This window comes from Hemiscyllium ocellatum, chromosome 2 (genome assembly GCF_020745735.1).
Source record: "Hemiscyllium ocellatum isolate sHemOce1 chromosome 2, sHemOce1.pat.X.cur, whole genome shotgun sequence".
Taxonomy (NCBI): Eukaryota; Metazoa; Chordata; class Chondrichthyes; order Orectolobiformes; family Hemiscylliidae; genus Hemiscyllium; species Hemiscyllium ocellatum.
Genome location: NC_083402.1, coordinates 141,258,144 through 141,277,069, shown reverse-complemented (window position 1 = coordinate 141,277,069; position 18,926 = coordinate 141,258,144). Strand labels below are relative to the sequence as shown.

General features: G+C 42.4%; 1 protein-coding gene across 6 annotated transcripts in view; it reads left to right on the top strand.

Annotated features, from left to right (window-relative positions):
* Positions 1 to 18,926, top strand: part of rassf6 (Ras association domain family member 6) — a 73,757-nt gene that overhangs the window by 31,885 nt on the left and 22,946 nt on the right. For all 6 annotated transcript variants that reach the window (XM_060840844.1, XM_060840869.1, XM_060840861.1 and 3 more), the window contains 3 exons: positions 7,027 to 7,105; positions 9,377 to 9,516; positions 18,743 to 18,846. In XM_060840844.1, coding sequence (XP_060696827.1) covers positions 7,027 to 7,105; positions 9,377 to 9,516; positions 18,743 to 18,846 — 323 coding nt within the window. The remainder of the gene's footprint in view (positions 1 to 7,026; positions 7,106 to 9,376; positions 9,517 to 18,742; positions 18,847 to 18,926) is intronic.

Below are 18,926 nucleotides of genomic sequence, written 5' to 3'. Positions count from 1 at the left end.
AGCAATAAAAATGTCATAAACACTACGCTATGTGATGGATTTGTGGGTAGACTGAATATGTGATCCTCCTCAAAGTCTCTGCCATAATGTTTGTTATATCAGTGCAACTTCTAATTGCTAACATGCGATAAGCTACGCCTTGTAAAGTGCAAGAGACTGTTTTACATAGATCAGGACGTGATTTTCCTTTTCCACACTAAGACCAAGCAGGCTCTATAGCTTCCTGCATTTAAAAAGGGTGGCTACCCTAACATTCATCAGGCTGTGTGGTGAGCTGGCACGCCCATTCAACAAAAACTGTATCAGGTGAGAAGCGCCAGACATTAAATGCGCTGAATTTCGGCAGCCCCCTTGGGTCCAAATGATGGCTTCCAAACAGGGTGCTGTAACTGTGAAGAATTCAACTGGCTGACAGCAAACACATGGGTGGCAGCCACTTTGCAGTAGAAGCACGGGGACAATCTTATCACAACACAGGGGGTGACAGTGAAGTGCCATGCAGTGTGAGGAGGTAAGAACACTGATGCTAACTTTGAAAGCAGATCCTGTAAAACAAATAGCCTCATCTATGATTGCTCCACTGCTGCTGCTGGAATCCCCTGTGCCCTGCTGCCAAAACCACAATACCTAAGCTGCAGACCAGAGGTACCTGGGACCATGTCACTGGAGATACACCAGGTCTCCCCATGCCTCCCTGCAGATCCTCCTCCTGGTGTAATGTAACAGCAGGAGGTTCTCCTTACAAAGGGCAACATCAAGAGAGCCTCCTGCCTGACTGAATAAACCTTAACAGAGTTCACAGAGACATTAAGGAGCCAGGGAGCAAGCTGTGAAACTGGGTCCAGTGTCATAAAAGGGTCAATAACCTCCTTTGAACTGCCATGTTAAATCATCCAGAACTCTGGGAAAAGTAGGTGGATATGCAGGAAAGAACATGAATATATTCTGGGCACACTGCTCAGGCTGAGGCAGAAGGAGGTCATTGTCGTCCAAGGTTGTAGCTACCAATAGGAAACCTGATTGCAGCATAGGAAGTGACTTCAGGTCTCATGACGCTCAGTGTGCTGTGGGTGTTACTCCAACAAGGCATGCAGCAACCTCACCCCACTCTATGTATGAGATTAAGAGGCAAATAAACAGTTCTCATTTGCATAGAGGAAAGCCACTATCCTGGTTTAAGTAGCAGAGTTGCCAAAACCTGCCTCACATCATCTCTGACCACAATTATATGAAGTATCAAGAGTAATTTAGGATTACCTCTCAGGCAGGAGTCTGTCTGGGTTCATCCCTCCACCTCCCTTGTGAGCAGGTGTGAAGGAGCGTTGAAGACCACCGCAGAGCCATCAGAAGGCATGCTAATGGGTACTGCTGGGTCACATGTAAAGGCTAACAGTATCATGAGAAGCAGGAGAAGTCATACAGTCACATACTCATACAGTGCAGATAAGGCCCTTTGGCCCATTGTGTCTGCACAGACAATAACTACCATTGAAAATGCGCTAATCCTGATTTCCTGAACTTGGCTCATATCCTTGAATGTTATGACATTTCAAGTGCTCAAGTATGTTTTGAAGGTTGTAAGGTTTCCACTAGCTCCACTACCTTCCCAGGCAGTGCATTAATGGTTAGAAAGGGGCCACAACACCCGGGAGAGATAGAGCACTGGTGATCAGAGAGCAGACCACAGCAGAGCAGGAGGCACTCCAAGAATGGCTGTCCATTGTAGACAAAGGGATTGTAGTGTATACCTAAGAGAGTGAAGAACATTGGATTCATTTGTCCATTATTAGCCTTTAGAATGGCTAATAATGGGCAAGTGAATGGTTTTGAAATAATATATCAAAACCTATTAGACTAATGTCTGAAAGTTTGCAGATGACACCAAACTGGGTAGGAGGCTGAATTGTGATGAGGATGCAGAGATCCTTCAGCATGATCTGGATAGGTTGGGCGAGTGGGCAAATCAATAGCAGATGCAGTACAATTTGGATAAATGGTTATTCACTTTGGAAGCAAAAACAAGAAGGTAGATTACTATCTGAATGGCTGTAAATTGGGAGAGGGGAGGGTGCAGCAGGGCCTAGGTGTGCTTCTGCACCAGTTGCTGAAGATAGGTATGAAGGTGCAGCAGGCAGTAAAGAAGGCAAATGGTATGTTGACATTTATTGCAGGTTTCGAGCATAGGAACAGATAATATGTTGTTGCAGTTACACAGTGCCTTGGTGAGGCCACACTTGGAATATTGTGTATTGTTTTGGTTTCGTTTTCTGAGGAAGAATGTTCTTGCTCTCTCTCTCTTTCGAGTGCAGCGAAGGTTTGTCAGGCTGATTCTGGGGATGGCGAGACTAACATTTGAGGAAGGATTTGACTAGGTTAGGATTGTTTTCATTGAAGTTCAGACGAAGTGGGGAGGGGATCTCAGAGACTCATAAAATACTAATAGTACTGGACAGGGTGAGATACAGGGAGGATGTTCCTGATGATGGGTGTGTGCAGAACTAGGAGTCACAGTCTGATGATTCAGGGTAGACCATTTAGGACAGAGATGAGGAGACATTTATTCTTCCAAAGAGTGGTGAGCCTGTGGAATTCATTACCACAGGAAGTAGTTGATATCAAAATGAATATATTCAAGGTGCAGCTAGGTGTAACACTTGAGGCAAATGGAATCAAAAGTCATGCAGACAAAGGAGGATTAGGCTATTGAATTGGACGATCAGCCATGATCATGATGAATGTCAGTTTTAAGGGGCCAAATCTTCTATGTTTCTATAGAATGCAAGGTCAGCATGGGCAAGCCTCCTCATTGCCATCCCAAAATATCTGCAGTTTCGCAAGCAAATTATGGCAATTCAAGGGGAAGAATGTCTGCTGTGGCCACAGGGATCCCTCAGAGGGTGCACTGTTCCATCATTGCCCAGCATCTGGTGAACATCTAGCATTCGCTCTCGAAATTAAGAAAGCATATGGTGTTTTGGCTTTCATTAACAGGGGAATCGGATTTAAGAGTGCAAGGTTTTGCTACAGCTCCATAAGTCCCTGGTGAGACCACACTTGGAGTATTATGTCCAGTTCTGGTCACTCTACTATAGGAAAGATACAGAGGCTTTGGAGAAGGTGCAAAGAAGGTTTATCAGGATGCTGCCTGGACTGGAGGACCTGCCTTATGAAGAGAGGTTGACTAAGCTAGGACTTTTCTCTCTGGAGAGAAGGAGGAAGGAAGGTGACCTGATCGTGGTATACAAGGTAATGAGAGGCATGGATAGAGTCAATAGCCAGAGACTCTTCCCCAGGCCAGGATTGACTGGCACGAGGGATCATAGTTTTAAGATATTAGGAGAAAGGTATAGAGGAGACATCAGAGGTAGGTTCTTTACACAGAGAGTTGTGAATGCATGGAATGTGTTGCCAGCGGTGGTGGTGGAAGCAGTGTCACTGGGGACATTTAAGTGACTGCTGCACATGCACATGGACAGCAGTGAATTGAGGGGTGCATAGGTTAGGTCATTTTATTTTAGTTTAGGATTAATCCTCGGCACAACATCGAAGCATTTATTCTGTGCTGTACTTTTCTATGTTCTATCTCTCCTTGATGGATTTTGTGTTCACAAAAATTTGATCATGAACTTGTGATAGCAGCACACACCTATCCATGTAATTGTCTAAAGTAGTTATAGGTAAGGCCACTGACAATAGGAGAAGGCCCAGGCTGGACTGAGCCCAAAGCTCATGATAAGCCTCTGGGTGTTGAGAGCACAGAAGATGCTGGAGATGTGGGCACTGTGAGAGAAAATCTGGCAGATTTGCCAGAAGCAATGAGCAGACAATGGAGGTCATGTTTCAGGCATGTGAGTATAATATTCAGTCTGTTGAGGCACACTGACAATGTACAGGTGATTTTCACCCCTCTGCCTATTAGAAACTGAGCTGCTGGGCATCTAAAATCAACCAGAAAGTTTATTTACAAACATCCCATACTCTTCCCTCAGTTTCAGCACTGATAGTATAAACAATTAACACAAATTGTGTCACTTATTGTTAGTAAAACTGTAACTTCTATCTTTTAAATATCTTTGATTAAAACCTAAAAATATGATTCTCTGCACTTGCAATCTTTAATCTTTGGTACGAGAGCTTGGCTGACAGTAGTTTCTTATATTACAGAAATGTTTGCACTTAAATCTTTCATAGTTGTAAAGCATTTCAAAACATTCAGTCAGCGTGGGAAGGGTTATTCAAATTCAAGTCTTTTTTTAATGTTCATACATCATTTAAATGGCATTTAGATTCATTGACTTGATTTAATGTCTCTATTTGTATCTGCCATGCTACTATAGGAGAGTGAAGTTATTTATTATTTGATTAAAAAAACAGACTGTAAATTGTCAAATATGCATAGCTGTCAGTATACCAGTACGTCACTGCTAGAAAATTTACCCTTTCCACAGCTGCCCTCACATGAACTTGCTGTAACATTATTTTGAGAGCATTTTCTGGACACTGGTTACTGATGGAGTCTTCTATGTTCTATCCAACTGTAAAATTATTGATTAAACTCAAAAATATAACAATTTGACTTGGAAAGCAAAGCTTTTCCAGTTGAATTTTCACCAGGGACTGAATGGTACAGCAAGTTAATGTGCTATCGTTTCATCTGGAAGAGTTGAACAGATGGAACAAAGATGTCCTATTTGTATCTGTTGTTATATTCCAAAATGGAATATGTTTGAGTAAACTTTGCCCAATGTTTGATTTATATAAGGCACTTGTTCATAATTTAAATCTAATAGATAGGGCAGAATTTCTCCCTCACTGAGGTTAGATAGATCAATGTAAAATGGAATTTTCTGGCCAGAGAGGCACTGTTAAGGAATGAACACACCAGAGTCTTCAAAAGATAGATTTCATGAAATAATGCTCCCAGCACACAGCTTTGCACTTTGACAGAACATACTGTTGTGGCTGAGATTGGAGGAGTATACTGTTACCTTTAAGCCCCCTGGTCCACACGTCACTATAAAAGTTAAAATGCCTTACCTTCAGTTTCTAAAATGGTCAATTACATTTTTAATCTGTATTAGATTAAGAAGGATTCAAGCAAGTTTCTTTAATAAACAAGATAATTGATTTATTATGAAGATAAGCCTTATTCAATAAAGCTGCAAAGCAAATGCCAGGTTATGCTGCAGCTCTATAAAGCCTTGGTTAGACCATACTTGGAATATTGTGTTCAGTTTTTTCCCATAATGAGGTGACCAGATGTGGAAGCTTTAGAGAGGGTGCACAGGAGATTTACCAGGATGCTGCCTGGACTGGAGGGCATGTCTTATGAAGAAAGATTGAGGAAACTATGGTTTTCCTCATTGGAACGAAGAAGGATGAGAGGTAACTTGATAGAAGTGTACAAGATGATTAGAGGCATAGATGTAGATTGGATAGTCAGAGACTTTTTTCCAGGGTGGAAATGGCTATCGTGAGGGAGCATAATTTTAAGGTTATTGGAGGAAGGTTGAGGGGAGATGTCAGAAGTTGGTTCTTTACACAGAGAGTGGTGAGTGCATGGAATGCACTGCCAGCAGTGGTAGCGAGTCAGATACATTAGGGACATTTAAGCGACACTTAGGCACAATGATGATAGTAAAACGTAGGGTATATAGGTTAGTTTGATCTTAGAGTTGGATAAAAGGTTGGCACAAGATCGAGGGCCAAAGGGCCTGTACTATGCTGTACTATTCTTTGTTCTATTCAGCCTCTCCCTATAGCTCAAACCCTCCAAACCAGGCAACATCCTTGTAAATCCTTTCTGAACCCTTTCAAGTTTCACAACATCCTTCCTATAGCAGGGGGACCAGAATTGCATGCAGTATTCCAACAATGGCCTGACCAATGTCCTTCATCATGACCAGCTGCATCATGACCTCCCAACTCCTATACTCAATGATCTGACCAATAAAGGCAAGCATACCAAACACCTTCTTCACTGTCCTATCTACCTGGGATTCCATTTTCAAGGAATTATGAACTTGCATTCCCAACGTCTCTTTGTTCAGCAACCCTCCAAGACCTTAAAACTAAATGTATAAATCCTGCCCTGATTTGCTTTCCAAAATCAAATTAACACAGTTTGAAACATGGTGGTTTAAATATTTACTCTTCTAAATAATTCCCCACTCGCTTACACACACACACCAATTAAAGAATTTTTTTTTTAAATCTCTACAGAGATAATGGTCAATAATGGTTAGTTCTTGTGGAAAACATGGTAAGGTAAGAAATATTCAAGATGGTTTTTATTTGGAATCCTATCACATAGATCGGTGCTGCTAAACACAAGCAATTGCTAGTGGGACTTGTGCAGACACAGTTTGCTCAGAAATCATTATAAATTGAGAAATTTGTCCACTGAACAGCTAGCTCCGTATTACACTGGAGCCTCCAAAAGGGTGTTCTCAGAAAGGCAGAGGGTGAACTGTTCGCAATTACTCTCTCAGCAGTGTGTACCCGAACTGAATTTCAAACAGTATCCATACAAATCTTAACTCCTGATAATCATGAACCCACGCATATGATTTCTAGCAAACAAGTCCTAATAATTAGTTTGGGCCATGTGACTTGCAAGAAGTGCCTTGCAAAAAAAAAAGTCCAAACGTTCTTTTAGTGATCCGTTTAATTAAACAAAAACAGCCCGGGTATCTCTTTATTCATTTCAAATGAACCACCATCCACAATCCTTTAAACATAGATGTTCAAAATACAAAAATAATGAAGTACCTGCAAAATAATATCAGAAACACAGGCACAAAGCACAGCTCTCAAATCCTGGATCTGTGATCAGAGGGACTGTTTCAAGGCTTCAGATTACTTTTCTGAAATGCAAACATCTGTGTGAGTACAATTACTAATTGTCTTTAATTTTAGAATAAAGTTTTAGCTGTGAAACCAGACAACATATGTTCATTGTACACTCATCAGATCGATGAAATATGCACTTCATAATGTTTTAATGCATATTTTTAATTCCTCCAGGGCTGAGTTTTTATCTTTGCTAAGAACATATAATTGTTTTTGTCAAGATAACAAGAATTTACAACTGACGTATTCTGATGTGAGTATATTTTACAGAATGTTTGGATGTCCAGAATGGAATGTTTCTTAATACAAAAAAGTATGAAACAGTTAAGACCATTGAGATTGTCCTATCCATTAAGTTAATACCATAAGATTTAAAAGTATTCAGCTCATCAAGTCTGGTCTGCTATTCATGGATTACTGTTATCCTCATGTCCACTATCCTGCCTTTTCCCCCATAAGCTTCGTTTCCCTTTCTGATTAAAGATCTTTCCATCTCAGCCTCAAATATATCTAATGACCCAAACTTAACAGCCTTCTGCAGTAAAGAATTCCACAATTTTGCTACTCTCTGAAAAAAGAAACTATTCCTCATTTTAAATGTGCAACCTCTTTTCTGTAGATTATATCCTCTGGTCCTACGCTGTTTCAGAAATGAAAACAACCTTTCTGCATCCACTCTGTCAAGATTGGAAAAATCCTAATATTTCAATAAAGTCACCATTCATTCTTCTAAATTCTAATGTGTACATGGAATCATAAAATCCCTACAGAGTGGAAGCAGGCCATTTAACCCATCCAGTCCACACCAACCCTCTAAAGAGCATCCTGCCCTGACCCACCCAATTCCTGTAACCCAGCATTTCCCACTAGTCAGTATATCCCACGGTATTATGGGCAAGTTAGCATGGCCAATCCACCAAACCTGCACATCTTTGGACTGTGGGAGAAAATCAGAGCACCCTGAGGAAACCTACACAGACACTGGGAGAACATGCAAACTCCACACAGAAGGTCACTCAAGGCTGGAATTAAACCCGGGACCCGGGTGCTGTGAGGCAGTAGTGTTAATCTCTGAGCTACCATGCTGCCTGACAGTTCAAACCTACTGAACCTCTCCTCAAAGGACAGTCCTTCTATGCCCAAGATCAGCCGAGCTTCCAATATTTTTCCATAGATAAACAGTCCAGAAGTGTTTACAGTATTCCAGCTGTGGTTTGACTAGTGCCTTGCATGATTTTAGCAAAACCTCCCTACTTTGTTAACTTTTTGAGATTCGTGGATTCTTCTGTTCCATTATTTACTGCAGGCTTTCGTCATTTAGATAATATTCAACTCTTCTATTCTTCTTACCCAAGGGCATAACCTCACATTTTCCCACATAATATTTCACCTGCCAAGTTTCCGCCCACTTGTTTAACCTGTTTACATCTTTCTCCAGACTCTTTGTGTCATCCTCACCACTTGAATTCTCTTCTATTTGTGTCATCCAAGCCTTCTCATACAAGTCATTAATATATAATAAATAACTGTAGTTCCTAGCAATGATCCCTATGGTAGATCATTAGTTCCAAGATGCCATCCTGAAATACTCCTTTTATCCCAACTCTCTATTTTATATTAGCTAGCTGTGTGACTGTACTAACTCCAACACCATGGGCTCTCATCTGATTAAGTAGGTAATATGGGGTATCTTATCAGATGTCTTCTGAAAATTCAAAATGCTACATTCACTGCTTCCCCTTTATCCTGATTGTTAGCTCCTCAAAGAATTCTAGTAAATATTTCTATTTCTTTATGCAGTCATTTGAAGTGGACATTCTGTGTATAGCTTTACTAGGTCGATTTGATGCCTCATTTTTAGGTAGGCCTGATGCTGTCCTGGCATACCCTTGTACACTTTTCCTTGAACCAGGGTTGATCCCCTGCTTCATGGTAATCATAAATTGGAGGGATATGTAGGCCATGAAGTTACAGATTGTGATTGAATACATTTCTACTTCTGCTAATAGCCCACAGTGGCTCTAGTTACCCCGTTTTAAGCTGCTAGATATATCGTGAAACTATCCCATGTTGCACACTGGTAAGTGTGGCACAACATAATGAAGTGAATTAAAAGATGGCGATGCTCACCAGGTTACCAGAACCCAAGCCATTTGTTGGACATGTTACTTATCCACTATTGAATTTCAAAAACATTGCCATAATTTTTCAATTTTCCCACACCGTATTCACAAATTGAAAAAGGCATAAATAGGTTAGAATAAGAAAATGACTTGTGAACTTGTGGTGTCTGGCTGCTGCCCAAGCATATGTAATTAAACTTAGAAACAGTTAAAACCCAATAGCACCAACACAAATGAGATGTTAATGATACTAAAGTAAATTGTTTGCAGCTGCCCATCTCTGTGCATCTATGTGCTTACTCATTTTCCTAGAACTGTTACTTGTGCGTTTTTGTTTTCAATGTAACATTTTATGAAGATGCTTTTCTTGTAATTTGAATACCTCACTATTTTCTTTTCAGAATAATGGAAAGGCCATCCTAGAAGGAGTATTAGATATTGCATGGGGTGTACATCAACTAATAAGATTTCAGATTGATGATGAAAAATCTGTACCATCACCAATAGCAATTCAATTCACTGATACTACACTGAGTAAAAGGTAGGCATCCACAGTATCAATGTACCCATCACTTACTGGTTACTTACTGGGTTCCAGTATATATCCCGATATTAAATGGTAAACTCAACATTCCAGGAAGGAATCCGAAAGAACTGTGGATGCTGTAAATCAGAAACAAAAACAGAAGTTGCTGGAAAAGCTAAGCAAGTCTGGCAGCATCTGTGAAGAGAAATCAGAGTTAATGTTTCAGGTCCGGTGACCCTTCCTCAGATCTATTGTGCTTTTCTAGTAACTTCTGTTTTTAACTCAAGAAAGGAACCTTACTCCCTCAGAGTGCAGGTTGGAAATTTCTAATTACAATGACAAATGCTTTATGAGCCAATCTGCTGCCTTCCACCCGATCTGCAGTCTGTACTTCCTCAGAACCTATCCTCTCGGCCCTTGCATACCTGCAAAGTCCACTGCCTCAACCACTAGCCTCTCAAATTCAACTTCTGCATTAACTAGCCCTACAGAATCTACCCTCAGACTTCACCCCTTAGATGCTACTGCCTGACACTCATGCCCATTAAACCTTTCACTCAGACCCTATCCCTTGCCTAGGCCATACACCAGACACTAGACCCCGACTCCATACCATGCCCAGGCCTCTTCTAACCCTCCTATCTAGAGACTCTTTTCTGCCCCACAGGCACTCCCTCAGAATTGACTGTCCACCCCCACAGACATCTCCCACAGCCTCTAATTTCTCAGCCCAATAGGTACTAGTTCGTTCCGTCATAGACCTTCGTCCTCTCCTTCCAGGGTTCTGTCCACCTTATTCCTAGTGTACCGAATGTCAGAAATGTTGACTCTGTCACATCACATTTCAAACCATTTGAGGATAAGCAAGTGCATAAATCTTTGGGTGAGGCAGAATATTGAATCCACAGAATAGCTCAATTTAATCACCTGGAAGAGGCATTGTCAAGAATTAACTTCCTGTCCTATTACTGCTCTCCCCCATGCTCTTATTTCCTGAATCAATTCAGTTCATGTAATGCCCCCACACGGTGTTATAAAATCATAGAATGGTTACAGCACAGTCCATCTTCTCTGCATTGGCTCTCGGAAGCAATATCTTGTGCCAGTCTCCTGTGCCCCACAGCCTTGCAAACATTTCCTTTTCAGACTTTGTTTTAATTCAGTTTTGAAAGCCTCAATTGATTCTGTCGTCATCAGACTTTCAAACAGTTTATTCCAGTTCCTAATCAAAATGGGTTGAACTGAGAAATAAGAAAGGGCTGATCACCTTATTGGGATTGTGTTGTAGACCCCCAAATAGTAAGCAGGAAATTGAGAAATAAGTTTGTAAGGAGATCTCAGTTATCTGTAAGAATAATAGAGTGATTACGGTAGGGGATTTTAAATCATAGACTGGGACTGTCATGGTGTCACGGTGTTAAGGGCTTGGATGAAGTGACATTTGTTAAGTGTGTACAAGAAAATTTTCTGATTGAGAATATGGATGTACCTATAGAGAAGGTGCAAAACTTGACCTCCTCTTGAGAAATAAGGCAGGGCAGGTGACTGAGGTGTCGGTGGGAGAGCACTTTGGGGCCAGCGACCATAATTCTATTAGTTTTAAAATAATGATGGAAAAGGATAGACCGGATCTAAAAGTTAAAGCCCTAAATTGGAGGAAGGCCAATTTTGACAGTATTGGGCAAAGCTGATTGGGAGCAGATGTTCACAGGTAAAGGGACAACTGGAAAATGGGAAGCCTTCAGAAACTAAATAACAAGAGTCCAGAGACATTACATTCTTGTTATGGTGAAGAGAAAATTTGGTAGGTATAGGGAATGGAGCATCCAAGGAGCAGCGAAATCGACGTTTTGGGCAAAAGCCCTTCATCAGGATTAAAGGCAGAGAGCCTGGACACCCTGCGCTGGCTATTACTTGCCCTCGACCTCTTCATTTCCAACTGCCGCCGGGACATTAACCGTCTCAACCTGTCTACCCCCTCCCCCACTCCAACCTCTCACCCTCACAATGCACAGCCCTCCAATCTCTCTGCTCCAATCCCAACCTCACCATTAAGCCAGCGGATAAAGGGGGCGCAGTGGTAGTCTGGCGCACTGACCTCTACACCGCTGAAGCCAAACGCCAACTTGAGGACACCTCTTCCTACTGACCCCTCGACCATGACCTCACCCCCCATCACCAAACCATCATCTCCCAGACCATACAGAACCTTATCACCTCAGGAGATCTCCCACCCACAGCTTCCAACCTCATAATCCGGGAACCCCACACTGCCTGGTTCTACCTCCTTCCCAAGATCCACAAGCCTGACCACCCTGGCCGACCCATTGTCTCAGCATGCTCCTGCCCCACTGAACTCACCTCTACCTACCTCGACACTGTCCTATTCCCCCCAGTCCAGGAACTCCCCACATATGTTCAAGACATCACCCACGCCTTCCATCTCCTCCAAGACTTCCGTTTCCCCGGCCCCCAATGCCTCATCTTCACCATGGATATCCAATCCCTCTACACCTCCATCCGCCATGATCAGGGCCTCCAAGCCCTCTGTTTTTTCCTCTCCAGATATCCCCAACAGTACCCTTCCACCGACACTCTCATTCGTTTGACCGAACTGGTCCTCACCCTTAACAATTTCTCCTTCGAATTCTCCCACTTCCTTCAGACCAAAGGGATAGCCATGGGCACACGTATGGGCCCCAGCTATGCCTGTCTCTTTGTTGGCTACGTAGAACAGTCGATCTTCCGTAATTACACCGGCATCGCTCCCCACCTCTTCCTCCGCTACATTGATGACTGCATTGGTGCCACCTCGTGCTCCCGCGAGGAAGTTGAGCAATTCATCAACTTCACCAACACATTCCACCCTGACTTTAAATTTACCTGGACCATCTCTGACACCTCCCTCCCCTTCCTGGACCTCTCCATCTCCATTAATGACGACCGACTTGACACTGACATTTTTTACAAACCCACCGACTCCCACAGCTACCTGGTTTACATCTCTTCCCACCCTACCTCTTGCAAAAATGCCAATCCGTATTCCCAATTCCTCCGCCTCTGCCATATCTGCTCCCAGGAGGACCAGTTCCACCACAGAACACACCAGATGGCCTCCTTCTTTAGAGACTGCAATTTCCCTTCCCACGTGGTTAAAGATGCCCTCCAACGCATCTCGTCCACATCCCGCACCTCTGCCCTCAGACCCCACCCCTCCAACCGTAACAAGGACAGAACGCCTCTGTTGCTCACCTTCCACCCTACCAACCTTCACATAAACCAAATCATCCGCCGACATTTCCGCCACCTCCAAACGGACCCCACCACAGGGATATATTTTCCTCCCCATACCTTTCTGCCTTCCACAAAGACCGTTCCCTCTGTGACTACCTGGTCAGGTCCACGCCCCCCCTACAACCCACCCTCCCTTCCTGGCACCTTCCCCTGCCACCGCAGGAACTGTAAAACCTGCACCCACACCTCCTCCCTCACCTCTATCCAAGGCCCTAAAGGAGCCTTCCACATCCATCAAAGTTTTACCTGCACATGCACTAATATCATTTATTGTATCCGTTGCTCCTGATGCGGTCTCCTCTACATTGGGGAGACTGGGCACCTCCTAGCAGTGCGCTTTAGGGAACATCTCCGGGACAACCGCACCAATCAACCACACCGCCCCGTGGCCCAACATTTCAACTCCCCCTCCCACTCTGCCGAAGACATGGAGGTCCTGGGCTTCCTTCACCGCCGCTCCCTCACCACCAGACGCTTGGAGGAAGAACGCCTCATCTTCCGCCTCGGAACACTTCAATCCCAGGGCATCAATGTGGACTTCAACAATTTCCTCATTTCCCCTTCCCCCATCTCACCCTAGTTCCAAACTTCCAGCTCAGCACTGTCCCCATGACTTGTCCAGACTTGTCCTACCTGCCTATCTCCTTTTCCACCTATCCACTCCACCCTCTCCTCCCTGACCTATCACCTTCATCCCCTCCCCCACTCACCTATTGTACTCTATGCTACTCTCTCCCCACCCCCACCCTCCTGTAGCTTAACTCTCTACGCTTCAGGCTCTCTGCCTTTATTCCTGATGAAGGGCTTTTGCCCGAAACGTCGCTTTCGTTGCTCGTTGGATGCTGCCTGAACTGCTGTGCTCTTCCAGCACCACTAATTCAGAATCTGGTTTCCAGCATCTGCAGTCGTTGTTTTTACCATAGGGAAGGCAGGATGACTAAAGAAATTGAGGGTTTGGTTAAGAGAAAGAAGGAAGCATATTGTCAGGTATAGACAGGATAGATCGTGTGAGTCCTTAGAACAGTATAAAGGCAGTCGGAGTATTCTTGAGGGAAATCAGGAGGGCAAAAAGAGGACATGAGATAGCTTTGACAAATAGGGTTAAGGAGAATCCAAAGAGGTTTTACAAATACATTAAGAACAAAAGGGTAACCAGGAATGCAATAAGACCCCTTAAAGATCAGCAAGGCCACCTACATGTGGAACGGCAGGATATAGGTGAGATAATAAACAAGTATTTTGCATCAGTATTTACTGTAGAGAAAGACATAGAAGAGATAGAACATGGGAAATAAATAACATTTTGAAAAATTACAGAGGAGGAGATGTTGGACGGCTTAAAACACAAAGGTGGATAAATCCCTGGGACTGGATCAAGTATACCCTAGAACTCTTTAGGTGGGTAGGGAAGTGTTTGCTGGGCCCCTTTCTGAGATATTTGTATCATCAACAGCCACAGGTGAGAAGTTGGAAGACTAGAGTTGGCTAACATGGTGCCACTACTAAAGAAAGATGGTAAGGAAAAACCAGGGAACTATAGACTGGTGAGCCTGACACTGGAGGTGGGCAAGTTGTTGGAGGGAATCCTGCGGGACAGGATTTACATGTATTTGGAAAGGCAAGGACTGATTAGGGATAGTCAACTTGGTTTTCTTTGTGGTACATTGTGACTCACTGACTTCATTGAGTTTTTTGAATAAGTAACAATGAGTTCAGGACAATGGACATGATCTATCTGGACTTCAGTAAGGTATTCGACAAGGTTCCTCATGGTAGACAATCAGCAAGGTTAGATCACATGGAATACAGGGAGAACGAACCATTTGAACACAGAACGGTTCAAAGGTAGAAGATAGAGAGTGGTGGTGGAGGATTGTTTTTCAGACTGGAGGCCTGTGACTACTGGAGTGCCACAAGAATCAGTCTGGGTCCACTGCTTTTTGTGATCTATATAAATGATTTGGATGTGAACGTAGGAGATATGGTTAGTAAGTTTGCAGATGACACCAAAATTGGAGGTGTAGTAGACAGCCAAAAAGGTTACCTCAGAGTACAATGGGATCTTGATCAGATGGGCCAATGAATGGCAGATTGAGTTTAATTTAGATTAGAGCCACAGGGAAGCTTTTCACTGTGCAACAGTACATGTGACAATCAATTCAATTCAATAGATAAACGTGACGTGCTGCATTTTGGAAATGCAAATCAAGGTAGGACTTATACACTTATTGGTAAGGTGCTGGGGAGTGTTGCAGAACAAAGAGACCCTGGAATGCAGGTTTATAGCTCCTTGAAAGTGGAGCTGCAGGTAGATAAGATAGTGAAGAAGGTGTTTGGTATGCTTTCCTTTATTGGTGAGACTATTGAGTACAGGAGTTGGGAGGTCATGTTGCGGCTGTACAGGACATTGGTTAGGTCACTTTTGGAATATTGTGTGCAATTCTGGTCTCCCTGTTAGAGGAAGGATGTTGTGAAACTTGAAAGGGTTCTGTAAAGATTTACAAGGATGTTACCAGGGTTTGAGAGTTTGAGCTACAGGGAGAGGCTGAATAGGCTGGGATTGTTTTCTCTGGAGTGTCAGAGGCTGAGGGGTGACCTTATAGAGGTTTATATAATCATGAGGGACATGGATATGGTAAATAGACAAGGTCTTTTCCTCAGGGTGGGTGAGTCCAAAAATGAAGGGCATAGGTTTAAGGTGAGAAGGGGAAGATATAAAAGGGACCTAAGGGGCAACATTTTCAAGCAGACTGTGGTAGTGTATGGAATGAGGTAGTGGTGGACGCTGGTACAATTAATAAGTATCTGGATGGATATATAAATAGGAAGAGCTTAGAGGGATATGGGCCAAATGCTGGCAAATGGGACTGGATTTATCTAGGATACATGATCAGCATGGATAAGTTGGACCGAAGGGTCTATTTCCATGCTGTACATCTCTATGGCTCTATGACTAATCATTTTCTGCATGAAAGCGGTTTTTTCCCCTATGCATACCTTATTCCTTTAGTCAATTATTTTAAATCTGTGCCATCTGGTTTTCTGTCCTTCTACCAATGGGAACAGTTTTTCTCCATTACCCTACAGCTCTCAGTTTTTAATACTGCTATCAAACCTCCCCTTAGCCTTTTCTTCTGCAAGTTGAACAGGCCCAAGTTTTCCAATTCTGCATCATAACTGCAGTTCATCAACCCAGGAAACCTCAGGGGTCTTTTCTGTAATTCCTCTTAATACCTTCATATTCTTCCTAAAGTGTGGTGTCTTGAACTGGATAGCACATTCCAATTGAGGCCAAAATGTGTTATGATCAGAGGACATAAAAATAAATGGCAAAGAAAACTGCACTCTCTTCTTTTTTATGTTTAAATTCTGTTTCTTTTGAAAATGGACAATCTTGCTGAACTCATAAAATGGTTGAGGCTGATTGTATGATCAGGAGCTTCTTAACCCCATTTCATTGTATAGACATTGCCAGGGAAGGTGACACAAAGAACAAAACTGTCTGCTTCCAACCAACTCTGGACAAAGGAAAACATCAAGATGCAATATATTAAAATGAATGTCAATGCTTTTACAATTATCATGTCATCTCATAACGGAAACGATAATGGAACAGATAAAGCTAGACTACTTAATTGCCTTCCAGTTTGCCCATTGAGAAGGGCACTGTATCTGCAGTATCTACCTTTGTCACTTGCTCAAAATCTAAGTCAGTTGGCATCTTAACATCATGAGGGGAGCAACTCCAGGCCTTAGCAGCTAGAAGGCCTACAGTCCATCTCTGTCTCTCTCAAAAATAAAAATCGCACAACATCAGGTTATAGTCCAACTGGTTTATCTGGAGGCACTAGCTTTCCATGAGCTGCTTCTTCATCAATCACTTGATCTAGCAGATTTGTTTCAAAATTGCTATTTTAGTTTCAGATTTCCAGCATTGGCAGCATTTTGTTTTACTATATTCCCATTTCTCTTCCTTTTAAGTGTGCATTAATGTTCCTTTTTCTATAATGTTTACTACTCCCTGACAGCCTGCTTCTTTCTTCTGAAAGGACTTAGATAGTTGACTGCTGCTAACCACCCATTTCATTTTGGAGATGTCTGTATTCTCCAGCATTTGCTTTAAAACCATAATATTGATCCTCAGTCTCTTTTCATTCACAAATTTTATTGATAGTACGTCACTAAAGGATGATATGTATTCAGTGTAGAACTCAGTTGGAAATGCTACTAAATCCTTTTCAAATTTCAATAATTTCATGCAGAAAAATGCCATATGGAATATCTTAACAATAGTGAGAGTTTCTGCTGTTAGATTATTTTTACAACTGTTCTAATCTTTTTATCTTCTCCCTTTTACCTCCCTTTCCCAAAAGAATAATAAGAAATCTCTTGCACTTGAAAACCCATTATAATGAGTTACATAAGAAGCGTCACTAATAGCAAGAAGTTTCATGTTCCAGGTGTAAGAATATAAGAAATAGGAGGAATGCACCATTCAGTATCTCAAGTTTGCCCATCATTCAACAAGATCATGGGCTGGCATCCACTTTCATGCCAACTCATCATAGCCTCAACTTCCAGATATGTCAAAAATCTTTCCAACTTTTCTTTCCAGTGATCTAGCCTCTATAATTCTCTGGGTCGAATTGATTATGTGCTGAATATTCATAAACCCAATTCTTGCCCAATTATCCCTGAATTAATATGTGACCAGCGTCTGTTCCTTTGTTCCATTAGGTCTCAGGTATCCCTGCCAGACTTTACAAAATGCTAATATTGCTGAAATAGGAATGCATTTACACTTAAGTATACTATAGTTAAAGGACATAATGTGTTCTCCTCTGCTTTAGGTAACAAATACAGATTGGGTGACTGCATTGAAAGAGATTCCTTTCAGTCTGCACGTGTGACCCTGAGGTTCTATTTGCCTGTCTTTTTATTTCTCCATTGCAAATTGACTCTGAACTCTCTGTCCTTGGCTTATGATACTGTTTTAGTGAAGCTCAACATAAGATCAAAGGGCAGAACCTCACCTTTCAATAAGGGATTTTTCAATCTACCAGAGTCAACGTCAGATCAGCTTTTGCCACTATTATTTTTCTATTTTTGTTTTCAGTTTTTTTTTGGGTGACAGGTCTGTGATAATTCTGCTGATCCCATTTCAATCTCCTTCAGACATTTTCTTTTATTTGTCACATTAACATTTCATTGCAGTATACAATTATCCCATTCTTCCACACTATTACAAGCCTTCCCTTCCAATTTCACTTTTACTTAGATTATTTACAGTGTGGAAACAGGCCCTTCGGCCCAACAAGTCCACACAGACCCATTCCCCTACATTTACCCCTGCACCTAACGACTGACTGTGGAGTTTTCACGTTCTCCCCGTGTCTGCGTGGGTTTCCTCCGGGTGCTCCGGTTTCCTCCCACAGTCCAAAGATGTGCAGGTCAGGTGAATTGGCCATGCTAAATTGCCCATAGTGTTAGGTAAGGGGTAAATGTAGGGGTATGGGCGGGTTGCACTTTGGCAGGTCGGTGTGGACTTGTTGGGCCGAAGGGCCTGTTTCCACATTGCAAGTAATCTAATCTCATCACTACGGTCAATTTTAACATGGCCAATTCACCTAACCTGCACATTTTTGGATTGTGGGAGGAAAGCAGAGCACCCAGAGGAAACCCACGCAGACACTGGGAGAATGTGCAAACTCCACACAGACAGTTGCCTGAGGCTAGAATTGAACCCGGGTCTCTGGCGCTGTGAGGCAGCAGTGCTAACCATTGGCTCTGTTTTGCTTAAATTCTACTACATCTCTATCTTTTTTCTGTTCCTGATGAAGGATCTTTGACTTAAAACATTTTTTTTCCACAGAAGCTATTAGGTCTGTTGAATATTTTCAGCACTTTCTGAATTCAAGTTATTGAATAAATTAACTTGTATTTGCAGAGGAATGACACGCTGGGGAGAGTTTGACAACTTATACAACATTGCTGAACTGGAGGAAGAGACTGTGCCAGATGGCAAAGAACAGGGGTCAGTCCAGCAGCTGAGTAAGTTTATAAGAGACAGGGAGAGTGAATAAATAATTGAAAATGTTTTGGAATTAGCTGTGGAATTAAATTTTGAAAGA